Genomic DNA, 20,477 nt, shown 5'->3' on the forward strand with positions numbered 1-20,477 from the left:
CAACCTTTAGCGTTGTTTCTCAGGAGCTATCCACCTTGTTTTTTTGAGACAGGCTCTCTCATTCTCATTAGCGTGGAGCTTGACAATCAGCCCAAGACACCTGGTTAGCAAGTTCTAGGAACTTTTGCCTCTGCCTCCCTACCGATGGGATTGCAAGAGCGCACTATCATCCAGGTTTTTTAGTGTTGGTTCTGGGGATCAAATATAGGTTGTCCGGCTTCTGAAGCCATATTTTACTGCTGGGCTATACGTCTCCCGACTGACAGTTCTGCAGGGTCCTTTTGTTTACTACTCTCCATAGCCCAAGAAGACTGGCTGGCTGGCATTCCATTAATATTTCTTGCTTGATTAGGAGTTAATTATATAAATATTAGCATCATTTATTGAGACTAATATTATCTTAGTATCATAGGTTATTTTCTGAAATGAAAGATGGGTTTTTCCTCCAGATGTGTATCATCTATTTGGTGAGATGAGCTTATCACATATCAGTTTCCTATTGATGTACAACAAGTGAATTCCTGACAATAGTGGCTTAAGAGACACTGATTACCTAGCAGGGCTCCTGTGTTGAATCTGAAAGCAAGTGTTGAGGGATTCTGGCTTAGCCTCTTTTGGGTTCTTGCATGGGATATGTCAGTCTGGGAGCTTGCCATATGAAGGCTTGACTGGAGCTAGCTGATGGCCTTCTCATAAAGCAAACCCACGTGGCTCTCAAATGATGCTGGTTAAGGGCCGGAGGCCTCTGTTTCCCCCTACAGCTCTGTCAATATAGAACGGCTCATGTATTACTGTTGTGGCAGATGAATCACTCAAAAGCAAATACAGTGGAAGCCAGGCACAATGCCCTTTATGACTAAGCCTTGGAGGTTACCTAGTCATATCTTCCATATCTTAATGGTTTGTGAAAGTCAGTACTATTCACTGTGGAAGGAAATTGATAGAATATAGCATAATATAAACACCAGAAGGTGAGAAGCACTAAGGAGACTGGCCACTCTGTGCTGAGCTAAGGAACGAACCACACGCAGGGGAGAACTAAGTTGCAAATGGCTCAAGGTTTAAGTACTGCTGAGTTGATGAGATTCAACCTTTGTTTGTATTAGGACAGCTATTCCAATAATCTAAACAACAGAGACTGTATTTGTTCATTTATTCAATGGTTCTAAAATTACAAAGTCCATAAAAGTGAACCATCTGACTGGGAGGGATCAAAACTGTATTAGTCGGGGTTCTGTAGAGTCATACAACTTATGGAATGAATCTCTCTCTCTCTCTCTCTCTCTCTCTCTTTCTCTCTCTCCCTCCCTCCCTCCCTCCCTTCCTCCCTCTTCATGTATGTACATACATACATACATACATACATACATACATACGTACAGGAATTTATTGGAATGACTTGTAGGCTGCAATCCATCCATTCCAATAACGGCTAGCTGTGAACAGGAAGTCCAAGACACAGTCCCACAAGGCTGTGTTTCAGTTGGTCTTCTGTATGAGCTGGAATCCCAAAGAAGTAGGCTCCAATGCCAGTGAAGGATTGAGTGTGCTGACAAGGTAAAGGCAAGCAGGCGAAAAGGAAAGCTTCCTGCCTCCATGTCCTTCTACAGGCTTCCAGATGGAGGTGTGGCCCAGAATAAAGGTGTGTCTTCCCACCTCAAGATCTCCATCAAAAATGACTTTGAGAAACACTTGCAATTGGGCAAGGGATGAAACTGTGGCTCAGAAATAAACTCTCAGATGAAGGTCTGTGTGAAGCAATAAGGATTAGGAGGTATGAACTTGTTAGAGTAGGTATAATCTTGTCCGAGGAAGTATGTTACTGGAGTGGGCTCTGAGGTTTCAAAAGTCAAGCCAGGCCCAATGTCTGTCTGTCTGTCTGTTTGTCTGTCCGCCACGCCCCCCCCCCACTCCTCACCCCCCACCCTGTCCCTCCACCTGAGATCTAGATGTAGTTCTCAACTACTGCTCCTGTACTATGTTCCCTGCAATGATGATAATGAACTAAGCCTCTAAAACTGTAAGAAGGCCCCAATTAAACGCTTTCTTTCTGTGAGTTGTCTTGGTCCAGGGGGGTCTCCTCCCAGCAATAGAGCAGTGACTTAGAGATCTTGGGAAGCAGCCCCAGAAGTGTTTCTCGGACCTCCTGAACCCATCTCTCATTTCTTATTCTTCCCCAGGTAAGTAGCAGAGACCAGAGTCCCTCTTCCCAGAGTGGACCTGAATGCCTTCTCCTCAAAGCCAACTATAAGCATTAAATGTATGCTCCCAGCCGCCTCTGTTCTCCGTGGAAAAGCTGGCCATGAAAACCTTCTTTCTGGAGTAGATTGTGAGGCTTATACGCTAGAAAAGGCCCTGCCTCAAACCCAGAAGACTGCTCAGAGAGGCCAGAAAGTGTCTGTACAGAGGCTTGCTGCCCCGCCACGCAGCCATTACCATTAGATCACACACCTTCTAACCATGTCTCCACATGGTAGCATTCTTCACTACAGCTAAACTAAATGGTAGACAGTTTTCCCAGGACTTTTGGTTCTTCATTCTGAAAGCTCCTTGATGATATAAAACTTTGACTAAATACACAATTTGTGTTATTCTTCTGCCAGCCTTCCTTTGCTGCTGAGGTGTTGGCCATGGCTCCCAGAGTTAGGAGAGGGGTCATACCTTCCTACCCCAACAAAGGAAAGGACCAGCACCCAAAGCTAGGCCTTACGAATAGAAACCACAAAAACACTAAACAAACTGTACGTGGATTGAATAACAGATGTCACAGTGTCATAAAAATGAACAATGTAACCCAGGAGAGGTGGAGTCTAATATAAAACACTCATTGATCAGGCTCATAATGCAGGAGGCAAATGTCATAGTCACCTCAATCAAAGGAGTCAGTAGAATGACATCACTCTCTAAAGTACTATTTCCCCCATCTACACCCAAATGGAAAGATTCCAAAATTCTACCAATTCTAATATTTCTTCAAAATGAAAACACATGTCAGAACTAAAGCAAGAGACACATCATTTCTGCTAACATTTTATTTCATCCCTGTTGACCATCCAACTTACTAGTCATGTATAGCATAGTTTTCAATGAACTATGCTGATGCTTATTTTTGCTCATTTTGACCATTCTTTAAGGAATTAGCAACAACAACAACAGAAACCCTGCCCAACTCCTAAGTAATTGCTTTGCTCAGAAACAGATGAACCCATGCACATCTGATTTAACTGATAAATCACAAATAGCTCTAAAATTGTACATGGTACCGGCCCATCAGTTTCTCTTCCAAGAAAGATTAGTAACAAATGTGTAGATGCATACTAGAATTGAATAATGAATTCTTGTGCAAAAGTGATTTATAAATTATGAAAATTTAGAAACTATTTAAATTTTTCACTAAGACGGTGATTCATTGTGAATGTAACGGGAATGAAATACCAGGTAATTAGTAAAATAGAGTTGCAGGACAATTTTATAGTATGCAAATATCTACACTAACAGTTAAGAACCAAAAGAGGCAATGGAGACCTTTATTTGGCTATCAATTCATAAATGCTGTTAAAAGTATGTATTTACCTGAAAATAACTTTGTAAGGATTTTTCAAATACCAACAACAACTTACCTACTGTTCATAAGGCTGCATATTCATATTGAAACACTCTCTTGAAACACTCTCTTCTTTAATGAGCAGAGTGGCAGACGGCCTACCCGCATCTGTATCCATGCTCTTTGGTGGCATGTCTCCATCTGACGGTTATGAGCTCTGTGACTTGTCGAATAAGAGATTTCAGTAGGGGTGATGGGAGCAGAGGCGGCCTTCCTTGTCTGATGCTGTCACTGGGATCTTCCTCTGGACTCTTCTCAGATTCCTGATCTTTGTGCTCATCATGATTAAGACGGGACTTGGTGTCATGCAGAGGATATGTAGAAGACAGATTAGAGTAACATGAACACCTTCTCGAGGGGTAAGATGGATGTGGTGATCTGAAAGGAAATGGCCCTAAAGGGAGTGTTGCTGTTAGGAGGAGTGGTCTTCTTGGAGGAAGTATGTCACTGAGTGGGTACCTTGAGGTCTCTTTTGCTTAAGCTTCCCTCAGTGTGACTGTCAGTTGACTTCCTGTTCCCTGATGGCCAACACCACATCTGCCTGCACACCACCATGCTCCCCACCATGATGATAATGGACTGAACCTCTGAAACTGTAAGCCAGTCATCCCAATTAAATGGTTTCCTTATAAGAGTTGCCGTGGTCATGGTGTCTCTTCACAGCAATAGAAACCCTAGCTAAGATAGGGGACAATGACCACAGGGACCATTGTGCTGCTATACATCTGAAGCAGGCTTTATACTACTTCTTAGGTTTCTAGAACAAGCAGCTCTTGGGAACATCGCTTTGTCCTGGTGATTGACAGGCCCATTTAGATTGATTCTAACAGGAAAATAAATCATCTTATGTTCTTGTCCTTGAATCAGAAAGTCCACTGCTAGATGGAAAGCTTGTAAAATTTGGGGCTCCAGAGCTGGGTTTAGTTATCTATTAATGACCTCTGGATAGCTGAGGATGTCACATATCCTCCCAGGCCCAAGATGGCAATTAGAACTCTGCTGTTCCAGTCCTTGGCTTTACATCCTGCCAATTATGAAGGAAAGAGGTCTAGCCCTCCCCCAAAATCCACCTCCAAGCCTGTTAATATCTTACCAGCTACCTAGCAGTGAGGCTCTTTCTTGTTCTGGTTGCTCTGCTCTCTACATGAGGGCGAGCCTGGGCTAGCTTGGGGCAAAAGGGAAAGTGAAACATGATGGAGAGTCAAATTTCCCTGACTTCCCCACCTAGGAAGATTCTAGGTCCCCAAGCAGCTGTCTGCTTCCCAGACACATGAGGGAGGCTAGAAATGTCAATGGAGACATGCCAAACAGATTTGAAACTGACCACAGACAGAAGTAAGGCTCATTAAAATCAAACAAACAAACGTCACCATAGCTTCACATCCAAGGTGATCCTACCAGATTGGCAGTAAATGTCAAATCAATATAAAAGTGGTAACTGTCAACATGCAAATCAGGGACCTTGCTATAGCCTGTGAAGGTCATGAAGTAGAAACACATCTAGCCCTCACCTCTAGAACCTACCCGAAGAATGGGAGTTTCCTGCCATAGCCACTGCTCTCAGGCACTTGACAGCAGTTGTCTGGATGCACTACAGACCGGACTTTTCAGTTGCTTGAGTTGGTTAAAAATGCATTAGCTATCACCAACAGGATTCTGAGAGCAGATAGCATAAAGGAGGCTGCTCTAGCCACCCCACAAACTTGAAGTAATGAGGGCCATAAGTTGACTTGAACAGACGGAAATGATATTAAGCTTTCATGGGGGACAAATGGAAGTTATCTACCTGTAACATCACTGACAGGCAGAGACCTTTGCCATTTAAAACTGTTACCGTGGTGCATTGTTCCCAGGCAGCTGAGAGTTTAATAAGACTTTCTGCAGACACCTAACCTGCCAGTGCTGGCTGCCTGCTGGCAACCCTGAGGCTCTTGATATGGAGGCTGACAAGCTGAGCTAACATCAGGGCCATGGATTCCCTCAGACACCGGGGCACAGGCTGGCACAGGAACGTCTGGCTGGCTGCTGCCCCCTCTTGCCTGCCAGTCTCAGAATGGTCTGATTCCAAGTCCATTCCTCCTCTCAGCTTGGGTGTTGAATTGCAGACCTCCTGAATCTCCTGCACAGAGTGGTGCCCTTGCTGTGACGCCAACATCTTCCTTGAGCAGACCCAGCCTGCTTTGTACATCCTGAACTCCCTTTACACCCACGGCCCCGGCCTCCACTTACCAAGGTTACTTTCTCACTCCCATTTCTCCCAGCAGCTTCCTTTTCTCTGCCAGTCAGGCCACACCCCTCCCTGCAGTTCTCCCTAGTGAGGACAGTTGGTAAGAAGGCAGGCTGTGCTGTGTGTGGCCTTGCAGTCTCCCTCCTGCTACCAGGCTGAGCTCCCACTTCTTAGACCAGGGTTAGCTTACAGCTACTGTTTGTCAGTGCCTTCCTGATTTGTGCCACACAGGGTAGGTCAGACGTAATCACAGGACAGAAACTTGTCTACTTGCCTCAGTATCTGAGAGTCAGAAGCCTTTGTCCTCTGGTCCTGAAGGGTCCTTCTGTCTGTCCTTTCAGAGCTGACTGCGTGACAGCATGCAGTTGCTTTTCCAGTGCTCTCCCTCTCAAGGCCTGCTCACAGTTGGCCATGGTTGGAGACTCTCTCCTAAAAAAGCTCATTCTGAGGTTAATTTTGTGTCAGCTCTTTTCTGTGGACCTACGTTAACACTCACCTCTGTGTTGATCTGTGGCTTTGTCTTTTTCAAATACAGACATCCACTGAAACTGTTCATGGGATCCTTGAGGAATGATGCACATTTTACTACTCCATACCACTGGGTATTTCATACAAATGAAGTGTAACTTTTCTTGTATGTCAGTTACATGTTCCCTACCTCACTTATAGAGACAGAGTCAACAGGGAAATGTCCAGGACTCTGACATCCCAATGGGAACCATGTTTGCAATACAATGAGACAACTGACATTTTGTCTTTTATTCTCAAACTTTATTATATGACTACATTCTAAATATTTCCTTATAATTTAAAACATTCCAGACAACTACAAAACCCCCTTTCACATGTGTTACATTTGTGTTCTCTCTGACGCTGGCAGGTAACAGAACAGACAGCCATTTTAATAGTCACATTTGAAGAGGGGCCTAAACACTTATTGGACAGTACTTGTTTGTAAGTTTCATAAATAATTCTAAAATCAAAGCAAATAAAAAAAGTCTACAAATACAAACACCAGGATTTTTAAAATCCTAATATTCTAACTTAAATATCACCTGATAGGCTCCAAAGCTGTGAACATTCACAAAGTATAAATTTACAACAAATGTTAACTTTGAATGCTTATTTCACTAAACATTTTTAAATGTTCGACAGGAAAATATAAAGATTGCTAGTGTTTTTATAATTAACTTCTGGAAATACTTGAATAACACCCTAAAATTCAGATATTAGGGCATCTATCTTTTTTAAATTGTTAGTTATGTGCTCAATACATTCTCCAGCTTTTAGTCCTGTCTCATCAGTCACAAAGCAGTACTCTTCATGGTAGCTGTGAAATGGACTGCCTGTGGGAGTTTCCGGGCTGCACTGAGACAACTGCAAAAAGAGTCATGCAGTTCATCACTACTATAGAACTCACCATGTAGTTTATCACTACTATAGAACTCACCACACAGTTCATCACTACTACAGAACTCACCATGCAGTTCATCACTACTACAGAACTCACCACAGTCATCACTACTACAGAACTCACCATGCAGTTTATCACTATTATAGAACTCACCATGCAGTTTATCACTACTACAGAACTCACCATGCAGTTCATCACTACTATAGAACTCACCATGCAGTCATCACTACTACAGAACTCACCACACAGTTCATCACTACTACAGAACTCACCATGCAGTTCATCACTACTACAGAACTCACCTTGTAGTTTATCACTACTACAGAACTCACCTTGTAGTTTATCACTACTACAGAACTCACCATGCAGTTCATCACAACTACAGAACTCACCATGCAGTCATCACAACTGCAGAACTCACCACACAATTTATCACTACTACAGAACTCACCACAGTCATCACAATACAGAACTCACCACACAGTTTATCACTACTACAGAACTCACCACACAGTTTATCACTACTATAGAACTCACCATGTAGTTTATCACTACTATAGAACTCACCATGTAGTTTATCACTACTATAGAACTCACCACGTAGTTTATCACTACTATAGAACTCACCATGTAGTATCACTACCATATAACTCACCACACAGTCATCACAACTACAGAACTCACCACACAGTCATCACAACTGCAGAACTCACCACACAGACATCATAACTACAGAATACCCTCTTGGTTACTGAGGAGCTTAGTTCTCCTCCAACAGAGAGGTGCACATGGCTTTCTTTGCGGGTGGGCAGGTAATAAGCTCTATATGTAGTATGATGTCTATTAAACAAATTTTGTAAGGCTAAGTTGTTGTTTAGGTTCTGTCCCTTTTATCCAATGTCACTTACTTACATTTGTAACTTAAGGCTTAGGACAATGTGATCACACTAAATTCTGTCTGAGTTTTCTATTTTTATAAAAATATATTATATAGACTACATATGATCACATATTCTGTGATGAGTCTTTCATAAGTATCTACATTATCTACCAAAATATTCTTGCTGTAGTTTAAATGGGAAGGGCAGTAAATCACTGTACCCACATACATGCTAGCATGGGTTTCAGTTTCAAGGTTCACTACAGCCAGACCAGCTCCTCATGCAATGGAAAGACAAGAATAAACATGTAGTTCACAAAATGTACCTTTTAATATTAATAATTTTATAGTAAACCTCCTATTTGCATATGAATTATCCATTTAAAATAAGATGAATTTACAAAACTCTGATTAATTTCTCCATTGCTGTCAAGCTAGACAGGGCCTGTAAATGGTGCTAATATTAGCTAAAGAAGAATGTGCTTGTGAAGGGGCTCAGGTAAGGAAACTCATCGCTAGAGTGCATAGGAAAGAGTCTTTTACTGTCTTACTGTCTGTGGGTGTATGCTCTTCCCATCCACATCACTGAACAAGTGCTTGGGAAATAATCAGCCAAGAAGAAAGCAGCAAGCTTCCACCTCTGAAAAGGGCTCACACAGTATCTGCTCAGAGGCAGCATAGTCCAGACTTTCAAATAACAGCTGACTCTCTTTGGTGTGTTTGGCTTATCAGAGGGCTCCTACTAATACACACACACACACACACACACACACACACACACACACACACACATTTAAGTAGAAGTTATATTAATTCTTTGTAGGAACAATGAAAAAATAAGAAGAAAATGACAGTGGTGTGTGTGATTCTTTCTTTTTACTTTTAAGGAGGAAATTGCTATGGCTTCAATGGTTGTTTTCATGGCTGCTCTCCTCATTAACAGTGAGTAGGCCATAAGCATCCTGGGTCTGTCAGGAGCTACTTGTGAGCAGCCTGTAGGAGGTGCTGACGGACAATAAACTAAATAAGTTAACTTCCGCAGTTCCTAAACACCCTTTGAAAGCACAGACCAATATACAAGTCTAAACGAAAAAGAAGGCCTGCCTGGGGCTGTATGTATCTTATCATAAGGAAAAAAATCAAAAGTGATTTCTATTCCATCAAGTTACTAATTCTAATGACAAGCCAGACTCAATTCTGTGGCTGTAAAAGCTCTGGGATGCCACTATAAAAACCAGTTAGGTTGTATTTTTGAAAAGACAAACTACTAGGGTTGAGAAAGAAAGAAGAGAAAGAGAGAGTATGTGAGAGAAAGAAAGAAACCAACCAACCACAAAACACATTGCATAACACCATGCAATGTTCAACTAAGCACATAATTACTAGAAAGGAGTAATCTGTATTTTAATTATACATATGTAAGACCCATGTCACCAATCTATACATCTTGTTCTACAAGTGCAGCTCATGTGTGGGAAGAAGTCATCTATAAAGAGCTGCAGTGGAGACATGACATTTATAAGTCAGTTCATAACCCTGCAGATCCAGGCAGAGCTGTGCTGTTGGAGCTGACTGAGAAAGCTTCCTGTGTTTTCCAACTCAGTGGGCATTGACGTTCATTTCCTCTAACACATTAATCTCTAGGATGATAAATTCTGTATGCTTTCCTTAATTTTTAACTCAGTTAAGAAAGGTGTTAAAGATTCATCTTTAGTTGAGCATGGTGTTGAACACCTACAACTCCAGCATTAGGGAGTTATTGCTGAGGCAGGTGGATTAATGTTTGAGGCTAGCCGCTACTACACAGACAACCTACACTACCAAGGGAGACCCCATCTCAGTAACAGATGGAAAAATAGCTCAGGTCCATTCTTTCTAAGGATCTAAATGAAACTGGCAGGTTGACAGAATGTATAAACTACCTGCCCATTTCTAAATGCAGCTCTTTGAGATGAGAAGTGCTATTACAGGTGGGGTATTAGAGGCTCTAAGTGAGAAACAAGAGAGTTTGTTTTCTCTAGCACTGCCCATTGTCACCTTTGACACATACACCAGCATGTCTTATCTAATTCTTGAATAGTTCTCAGAACAGATGAATAACTGCCAAGTGACACAAGTCCTCAGTAGAAGAACCAGCATTTCCATTAAGTCTATGTTATTAATAAATAACAATAAAGCAATGAAAATTTAAATGATTACACTGGAGATTCAGTTGGTGTGCTCTCTGACTCTGGGCACACTACATATCTGAATGAATTAATGAAACCTTTTGTAAGCTCGAGCTGCTATTTATGTCCTAAATACTTAGGGAACAACTATATCACAGGGTGAAGTGTCTGCCCTGAGACTGATTTTTAGCACACTGATTGATCCCATGCTGCCCTTTAAAATGGCCTGAGATTTCTATCACAGACTCTCACATTTATGAAGATATTGGAGAGTGAGTACATACGGCTTTCTGAATCTACGAGTTGAAAACAGGAGCTTTGGCCCTGCTCCATCAGCCCTGAGGTTTTGCCTCTCAGTAGCCAAGACATGCACTTGTCTCAGCAACGGACCAGACAGGAGGGGGTCCCACAAAACTGTTCCCCTTTCCCAGGGACCTAATCCTATTTGCTCCACTTATACCTGGAAAGATCGCACGCATGGGAAAAGTCTGTTGCTGTTAATCTTAAACTGTCAACTGTATTAAGAAATCTCCGTAGAATTAATGGTATTTAGAAAGCAGGTATGTCAGTGTGGACATGTCTAGGGACAGTCTGATCACGAGAGCTCTGAGCTAACCAACAAGGAGTTCTATGACAGATTCATAACCCAGTTGATCTAATCGGGTCAGAAGCCAAAGGTGCTATTGGGAGGTAGTAACAGGCAGGAGGTAGGGCCCAGCTGCAGGAAGTAGGTCACTGAGAGGATGTCCATAGGGCTCTACCTTTCCCTGGCCCCTTCCTGAATTCTCTTTCCTCTGCTTCTGCCTCACCATAACCTCCCTGCCATGATGACTTGACCTCTTTTAGTCATTTCTGCCAGGTATTTGGTCACCATGGTCAATACAAGGTCTCTCTGCAATGGTCCACCTCTGCCACAGAGAGGTTCCCATCCTCCATCCTGACCTGAAGACATACAATTAAAGACCCTCTGCTCAAACACACCCTTCTCCCAGGAAAGCACACCTTCTGGTGGCTTGACAGCTCCTAGTTTGTTAGGATCATGACAAATAATGGCTCAAACGTCAGATGTGGGGAAAGGCACCTTATACAATCAGGCTGCACAGTCAGTTGCAGCCCTGAAGCTGCCCGGCAGGAGCTCTTCATACCGACCTGTGCTCGCCCTGCTTCACCAGTGCTTGTGGGCTCCTGTGCATGCTGCAGCATCTGTTCCAGTTCCTTCAGTAAACCTTCTGTCTCGCAGACAACTAAAGAAACCAGACATGTGGGGGAAGCCACATCCTTAACTAATTCCATCTAATTCATAATCCTAACCACCAAGAACTCTTCTAAGTCCTACAGAATTAAAAGTAAAAAATCCTCATTTTTTTACAAATTAACTTCAGTTAATTTAAAAAATAACAGATTTCTTTATGGCTTTTATTACATACTTAGTTGTTTTGTTATCATATGTTTTTTATATGTGGCCTCTGCTTGGTACACAATTCTATTGTATTATGAATTTCTGGGTGAAATTTTTATAATTCTTTGAAAGGAATAGGCCATTTTCTCAATAGGTAGAGTATAAAATATCTTTGAAATATAAGGAGCTCATTAGAAGTTGTTGCATGTTTTTTCTTAATTGGGCCCAGGGCACCAGACTCAATTATATTTGTAAAGCAGACATCACAACCAAAGAGCTATGAACAGTTGAATGAGGGGTCAGTTTTCTTTAAAGGGAGTGGCCCCGAAGGTCCACCTTGCTCTTGGAAATGGCCCCATGCCCACCACACTTGGACTAGACTACTAGATTATTAAAAAATGACACAGAATTAGGAGAGCAGGGACATAGTGAGTGAGAAGATAAAGATGATTACCTTTTATACCTGCATGACATTAAAACTGCTGTTTAAAAGGAAAAGCTACATAATTACGTGGCTGGGCCGAATGCAGACTCATCCTTCTTTTCCTTCTCTTTCTCCACATTCCTTTGAGGCCCTGTGAGGGAGGGAGTGCCTCTCTGGGGTGAGCAGGCACTCTCTGTGGGTGCTTGTAAAGGTCTGAGGTTGCTCTCATGAATCATCTTCCATTGTTCTTTTACCTTATTCATTGAGGAAGGCTCCCTCAGTCAAACCCAGAGCTCCCTGACATGGCTAGTCTTACTAGCCAGCTTGAGGTCCAGTGATGAAACATGAATACTAAATGACCCAGAGACAGATATTGGTATTCAAGTTGAAAATCAGAAAAAGCAAAGCTGCCAAGCCTCTACTCTTACCTCTACCTCAGGCTGACAGGGTTAATCCTGTCTCCACAAGCTTTCCACCAAGCCTCAGACTGCCTCCTCTCCTCAGTGTGGCTGGAGAACCAAAGCCTTCCTATCCTCAGCATGACTGGGGAATCAATCTCCACATAAGACCCTTTGCCTTTTACACCTCCCTCGTGCTGGAATTAAAGGCGTGTGATCCCAAGTGCTGAAATCATCTTTGTGTGAGCTGTCTCTCTTTAGGACTGGATCAATTTTGTGGAGCTCAGTGTGGCCTTGAACTAACAGAGATCCACTTACCTCTACACCCAAGTTGTAAGATTAAAGGTATGTATCACCACTACCTGGCTTCTATAGTTAACTAGTGTGGCTGATTTTGCTTTCCTTACCCTCAGTCAAGCGTTAATAAATCATAAATAACATATCACCACAATTCCTCTTTTTATCTAATACAAAAAGGCTACAACTAACATAAGGAAAACTACATACGACAACTCTGGGATCTCCTGGCCTGGGTAAGGCAGGCAGGTCAACTCACTCCTGGCTCACCAAGCAACCACGAGTCTAGTGAGCTAATCCAGCTCCCACCCACCAGGAGAGGGAGTGCCTCAGACCCACATGCACCCACCGTGAGACCCATTAGAGTAATGGACCTGCTTGCACCCACCAAAAGAGAATCTTCAACCGGTACCCACCAGGAAAGGAAGAGACCCCACCTGTACCCACTGGAAGAAGGAATGGGGAGATGACAATATAAGAACACGTTCAACAATATGACACCAACAGAGTCTAGGGATGCTACACCAGCAAGACCTGAACATCCCAACACAGATGAAGCAGAAGAGACCGACCTTAAAAACAACTTCATGAAGATGGCAGAGACCCTAAAAGAAGAAGTGTGAAAATCCTTTAAACAAAGGGAAGAAAAGACAAACCAAAAGTTGTAAGAAACAATTCAAACAGTACAAGGTTTGAAAGCTGAAATAGAGACAATTAAAAAACCCACAGTCTGAAGGAAAGGTGGAATTAGAAAAGGTGGGTACATGATCAGGAACTACAGATGCAAGAATAACCAACAAAATGCAGGCGCTGAAGATACACGAGGAGTAATAAATTCATCCACCAAAGAAAATCTTAAGTCCAACAAATCCCTAACACAAAATATCCAGAAAATATGGGATACCGTGGAAAGGCCAAACCTAAGAATAATAGATATAGATGAAAGTGAAGAAACCCAACTCAAAGGTGCAGAAAACATATTCAATAAAACCATAGAAGAAAACTTTCCCAACCAAAGAAAGACGTGCCAATGAAAGTACAAGTAGCCTACAGGACACCAAATAGAGTGGACCACAAAAAAACATTCCCTCAGTACATAATAATTAAAATATCAAACATACAGAATAAAGAAAGAGTATTAAGAGCAGCAAAGGAAAAACACCAAGTAACATTTAAAGACAAACCTATGAGAATCATACCTGACTTTTCCATGGATAATCTGAAAGCCAGAAGGTCCTTGATAGATATTCTACAAACACTAAGAGACCACTGATGCCAGCCCAGAATACTATACCCAGCAAAGCTTTCAATCACTATAGATAGAGAAAACAAGATATTCCATGACAAAACCAGATTTAAACAATACATATCCACTAATCCAGCTAAATAAAGTACTGGAAGGAAAACTCCAACCTAAAGAAGTCAACTACACTCACAAAAACATGGGTAATAGATAATCCACTTTACCAAAAGTCAAAAGAAAATGCGGGGTAAATCCACAGACAATAACACCACCAACAACAAATCAAAAACAAACAAGAATTAACACTCAATGGTTCTTAATTTCCCCCTATATTAATGGTCTTAATTTGCCTATAAAAATACACAGGCTAATAGAATTGATATGGTGTAGCTATCCTAGAAGCTAATGAATTAGACTTCAAACTAAAATCAATCAAAAGAGATGAAGAAGGGCATTACATATTCATCACAGGAAAAATCCATCAGGATGAAGTCTCAATTCTGAACATCTATGCCCCAAATACAAAGGCATCCACGTTTGTAAAAGAAACATTACTAAAGCTCAAATCACACATAAAATCTCACACAGACTTCAACACCCCACTCTCACCACTAGACAGGACCAGCTGACAGAAACTTAAAGAAACAAAGGAACTAACAGAAGATATGACTCAATTGGGTTTAATAGACATCTATAGAACATTCCATCCAAACACAAAAGAATATACCTTTTTCTCAGCACCACATGGAACCTTCTCTAAGATCGAACACATACTTGGCAATAAAGCAAACTGCAACAGATACAAAGAAGCTGGAATAAACCCATGTATCTTATCAGACCACCATGCTTTAAAGTTAGAATTCAATAACACAAACTGCAGAAACCCTACAAACCCATGGAAATTGAACAACGTGCAATTTCATCATTCCTGGGTCAAGGAAGAAATAAAGAAAGAAATTAAAGATGTCCTAGAATTCAATGAAAATGAAGACACAACCTACCCAAACTTTTGGGACACTTTGATACTTTTTAAAAATTTTTTTGGTTTTTACGAGACAAGGTTTCTCTGTATTGTTTTCGAGGCTGTCGGTCCAGCCCCAGCATCGAACTCACAGCGATCCACCTGCCTCTGCCTCCCGAGTGCTGGGATTAAAGGCGTGCGCCACCACCGTCCGGCTTTGGGACACTTTGAAAGCAGTACTTAGAGGGAACTTCATAGCACAAGTGCTCACATGAAGCAACTGGAGAATAGTTTCACTAAAGAATTAACAGCACAACAGAAATCTTTAGAACAAAAAGAAGCAAACTCACCCTGGAAGACTAGATGCAAGGAAATAATCACTGTGGGATGAAATCAACAAAGTAGAAACAAATAACCAATGTAACAAAGAGTTGGTTCTTTGAGTAAATCAAAAAGATAGACAAACATTTATCCAAACTAACCAAAAGGCAGAGAGAGAACATGCAAATTAACAAAATAAGAAATGAAAAGGGAGACATAACAATGAACAATGAGGAAATCAGAGAATCATCAGGTCATAATTTGAAAACCTGTAGTCCACAAAATCTGAAAATTTAAAGGAAATGGACAATTTTCTGGATAGATATCACTTACCAAAATTAAACAAAAAACAGATAGGCAATTTAAACAGACATATAACCCCCTAATGAAATAGAAGTAGTCATCAAAAGTCTCCCAACCAAAAACAGTCTAGACCCAGATGGCTTTAGCACAGAATTCTACCAGAAATTCAAAGAACAGCTAATACCAATACTCATCAAAGTGTTCCACACAATAGAAGCAGAAGGTTCATTGCCAAACTCTTTTTATGAGGCTACAATTAACTTGGTACCCAAGTCACACAAAGACACAACTAAGAAAGAGAACTACAGACCAATCTCCCTCATGAACACTCATGCAAAAATACTCAATAAAATACTGGCAAATCAAATCCAAGAACACATCAGAAAAATCATCCACTATGATCAAGTAGGCTTCATCCCAGGGAATCAGGAATGGTTCAACATAAGAAAATCTATCAATGTAATCCACCATATAAACAAACTGCAAAAGAAAAACCATATGATGATCTCACTAGATGCTGAAAAAGCCTGACAAAACCCAAAACCCCTTCTTGATGAAGGTCCTAGAGATATCAGGGATAATAGTAACATACCTGAACATAATGAAAGCAATATACAGTAAACCAAAAGCCAACATCAAACTAAATGGAGAGAATCTAAATGTGATTCCTCTAAAATCAGGAACAAGACAACGCTGTACACTCTCTCCATATCTCTTCAATATTGTACTTGAAGTTCTAGCTAGAGCAATAAGACAACAGAAGGAGATCAAGGGGATACAAATTGGAAAGGAAGAACCAAACTTTCACTATTTGCAGATGATATGATAGTTTATATAAGTGACCCGACTAGGGAACTCCTTCAGCTGATAAAGACCATTAGCAAAGTGGCAGGCTACAAGATTAACTCAAAAAAATCAGTAGCCATACTATATACAGATGATACATGGGGTGAGAAAGAAATCACAGAGACATCACCCTTTACAATAGCCACAAACAACATATAATATCTTGGGGTAATGCTAACCATACAAGTGAAAGACCTATATAGCAAGAACTTTGAGTCTTTAAAGAAAGAAATTAAAGAAGATACCAGAAAATGGAAAGATCTCCCATGCTCTTAGATAGGGAGGATCAACGTAGTAAAAATGGCAATCTTACCAAAAGCAATCTACAGATTCAATACAGTCCCCATCAAAATACCAGCAGAATTCTTCATAGACCTTGAAAGAACAATAATCAACTTTATATGGAAAAACAAAAGACCCAGGATAGCCAAAACAACCCTGTACAATAAATGAACTTCTGGAGGCATCAGCATCCCTGACTTTAAGCTCTATTATAGAGCTATAGTCCTGAAAACAGCTTGGTATTGGCACAAAAATAGACAGGTAGACCAAGGGAATCTAATTGAAACCCCTGATCTTAACCCACATACTTATAAACACTTGATTTTTGACAAAGAAGCTAAAAATTATACAATGGAAAAAAGATAGCATCTTCAACAAATGGTGCTGGCATAACTAGATATTGGCATGTAGAAGACTGCAGATAGAGTCATGCCTATCACCATGCACACAACTTAACTCCCAATGGATAAAAGACCTCAACATAAATCCAACCACACTGAACCTCTTAGAAGAGAAAGTGGGTGGTACCCTTGAACAAATTGGTACAGGAGACTGCTTCCTGAACATAACATCAGTAGCACAGACACTGAGATCGACAATTAATAAATAGGACCTCCTGAAACTGAGAAACTTCTGTAAGGCAAAGGACACAGTCAACAAGACAAAATGGCAGCCCACAGAATGAGAAAAGATATTCATTAACCCCACATCTGACAGAGGGCTGATCTCCAAAATTTACTATGAACTCAAGAAGCAAGTCTCCAGAAACACCAAAGGATCCAATTAAAAAGTGGGGTACAGAATTAAATAGAGAATTCTCAATGGAAGAATCTAAAAAGTGCTCAACATCTTTAGCCATCAGGGAAATGCAAATCAAAACAACTCTGAGATACCATCTTACTCCTGTCAGAGTGGCTAAAATGAAAAACACCAAGGACTGTTCATGCTGGAGAGGATGTGGAGAAAGGGGAACACTCCTCCACTGCTGGTGGGAGTGCCAACTCATACAGTTACTTTATAAATCAGTATGGAGATGCCTCAGGAAAATAGGAATTAATTTACCACAAGACCCAGCAATTCCACTCTTAGGCATATATCCAAAAGAGGCAAATTCATACAACAAGGGCATCTGCTCCACTATGTTCATAGCAGCATTATTTTCAATAGCCAGAACCTGGAAGCAACCTAGATGCCCCTCAACTGAAGAGTGGATAGAGAAAATGTGGTACATTTACACAACGGAGTATTACGCAGCAGGAAAAAACAATGGAATCTTGAAATTTGCAGGTAAATGGATGGCATTGGAAGAAACCATCCTGAGTGAGATAACCCAGTCACAAAAAGGCAAACATGGTATGTACTCACTCATATATGGATTTTAGACATGGATCAGGATAGTGCTAGTCTGTACTTCCACTGACAGAGAGTCTGGGAAACAGGAAAGAACCTAAGAGATATGCATGGTACCCAAGAAAAGAGGAATGAGGCAAGATCCTCTGAACAGATGGGGACTGCGGTGAGGGTTGGGGGGTGGGGTGGGACCTGGGAAGAAGAGAGGGGGAGAAGAGGAAGAGAGAGTAGGTCATGGGGGAACAGGAAGGTTGAGTGGTGGGGTAGAACAGGGGAAAGAGGGAATCATAGGTTAGAAGACAGATCAGGCACCAGTATGACCTCTAGTGATCTAAAGGGATGACACCAATTGGCAAGCTAAGAAATAGTGGAGAGACCACCTCGAATGCCCATTCCTGATTATGAACTTGTTATCTATAACCATCCTGGATCCTTCATCCAGTGACTGATAGAAGCAGAGACAAACACCCGCAGTTAAACACTGAACTGAACCTAAGGAACCCAGTGACAGAGAGGAGCAAGGAGCAAATTGGCAAAGAATGGGCTGGCAAAAACAGCAGAGACAGCTGATCTGAACAGGGGAGAGCTCTTGGACCCCAGACCAACAGCTGGGAGGCCAGCATGGGACTGATCCAGACCCCCCAAATGTGAGAGTCAGTGAGGAGGCCTGGGCAACCTATGGGGCCCTGAGCAGTGTTTATCCCTGGAATTCAAATAGACATCGTATGTCTATAACACAAAGAGGGATGCTCTCTGCCTGGACTCTTAGGGGAGTGCCTGGCCCCAACCCTGAGTGAAATGACAGACTCTAGATATCCCCTATGTGGAAGGAAATGGCAATAGGATGGGAGGCTGGAAGGGATGGTGGGGGGTTCGGAAGGAGGGGAGGAGGGAGAGAGAACAGGGATTGGCATGTAAAACAAGCTATTTAAAATTAAAATAATAAAAAAGATTCAGGATTCCACTCTGAGGCATATTCCCAAAAGATGCACATTTATACAACAAGGACATTTGTTCAACTATGTTCATAGCAGCATTATTTGTAATAGCCAGAACCTGGAAGCAACCTAGATGTAGATACCCCTCAACTGAAGAATGGATAGAGAAAATGTGGTACATTTACACAATGGTGTACTACTCAGCAGAAAAAAAAATGGAATCTTGAAATTTGCAGGCAAATGGATGGAATTAGAAGAAACCATACTGAGTGAAGTAACCCAGTCACAAAAAGACAAACATGGTATGTACTCACTCATATATGGACTTTAGACATGGAGCAGGGGAGTAACAACCTACAACTCCACCACCACCAGAGAGTCTGGGAAACAGGGAGGACCCTAAGAGTGGCATGCATGGTACCCCGGAGAATGGGAATGGGACAGGATCTCCTACATGTATTGGAAGCATGGGAGGGGGAGCTGGGAGAAAGACATGGGGAGAAGAGGAGGGGAGAGGAGAACATGGGGGAGCAGGAAGTTTGAGTCAGGGGAAGAATAGATTAGAGCAAGATAAAGGATACCTTAATAGAGGGAGTCATTATATGTTTGAGGAGAAATCTGGCACTAGTGGGATTTCCAGAGATCTATAAGGATGACACCAACTGGCAATCTAAACAATAGTGAGACACTACCTTAAATGCCCTCCCCCAATAATGAGATTGACGACTACCTTAAATGCCATTTTAGAGCCTCCATCCAATGGCTGATGGAAGCAAAGACAGACACCCATAGTTAAACATTGAACTGAACTCCTGAAACCCAGTTGCAGAGAGGGAGGAGTGATGAGCAAAGGGGTCAAGACCAGGCTGGTGAAACCCACAGAAACAGATGACCTGAGCAAGGGGGCGCTCATGAATACCACACTGATGGCTGAGAGGCCAGCATGGGACTGATCCAGACCCCCTAAATTTGAGTGTCAGTGAGGAAGCCTCAACAATCTATGGGGCCTTGGGTAGTAGATCAGTATTTATCCCTGGCATACAAATAGACTTTGGGATCCCATTTCACACAAAGGGATGCTCTCTAAGCCTGAACATATGGGGAGGGCCTAGGCCTTGCCCCAGATGATATGACAAACTTTGGATATCCCCCATGGAGGGTGCCACCCTCCCTAGGGAGCAGAGTAGGAATTGGGTCGGGGGTTGGGAAGTTGGGGGATGGGGAAGGAGGGGAGGGAGCTGGGATTAACATGTGAAAAAATCTTGTTTCTAATTTGAAAAAAAAAGAACAAAAAACACTACATATAATGAGTATATACAATATATACAGGCAATAATTACATCAACAATGTCTAGTTCATTGCATTTGACAAATTCTGTGAAAATACTTCATTATCTATCCTATTGTGGTGAATCCAAAGTC

The 20,477-nt window shown here is 41.7% G+C and overlaps 1 protein-coding gene and 1 long non-coding RNA gene across 5 annotated transcripts in view; both read right to left on the reverse strand.

Moving 5' to 3' along the window:
- Nucleotides 1–1,369: 1,369 nt before the first annotated feature.
- LOC121137528 lies at nucleotides 1,370–4,127 on the reverse strand. The gene is made up of 2 exons (XR_005874801.1): nucleotides 3,621–4,127; nucleotides 1,370–1,748 (listed from the first exon to the last, which is right to left on the reverse strand). It is a non-coding gene; the product is annotated as an uncharacterized LOC121137528 (long non-coding RNA).
- A 2,458-nt stretch (nucleotides 4,128–6,585) lies between these two features.
- Nucleotides 6,586–20,477, reverse strand: part of Zcwpw2 (zinc finger CW-type and PWWP domain containing 2) — a 129,825-nt gene continuing 115,933 nt past the window's right edge. For all 4 annotated transcript variants that reach the window (XM_040740347.1, XM_040740346.1, XM_040740344.1 and 1 more), the window contains 2 exons: nucleotides 11,443–11,537; nucleotides 6,586–7,208 (listed from right to left, as the gene is read on the reverse strand). In XM_040740347.1, the coding sequence (XP_040596281.1) occupies nucleotides 7,047–7,208; nucleotides 11,443–11,537 (257 nt within the window). In that variant the 3' untranslated portion in view covers nucleotides 6,586–7,046. The remainder of the gene's footprint in view (nucleotides 7,209–11,442; nucleotides 11,538–20,477) is intronic.

This window comes from Mesocricetus auratus, unplaced genomic scaffold (assembly GCF_017639785.1).
Source record: "Mesocricetus auratus isolate SY011 unplaced genomic scaffold, BCM_Maur_2.0 Super-Scaffold_100691, whole genome shotgun sequence".
Taxonomy (NCBI): domain Eukaryota; kingdom Metazoa; phylum Chordata; class Mammalia; order Rodentia; family Cricetidae; genus Mesocricetus; species Mesocricetus auratus.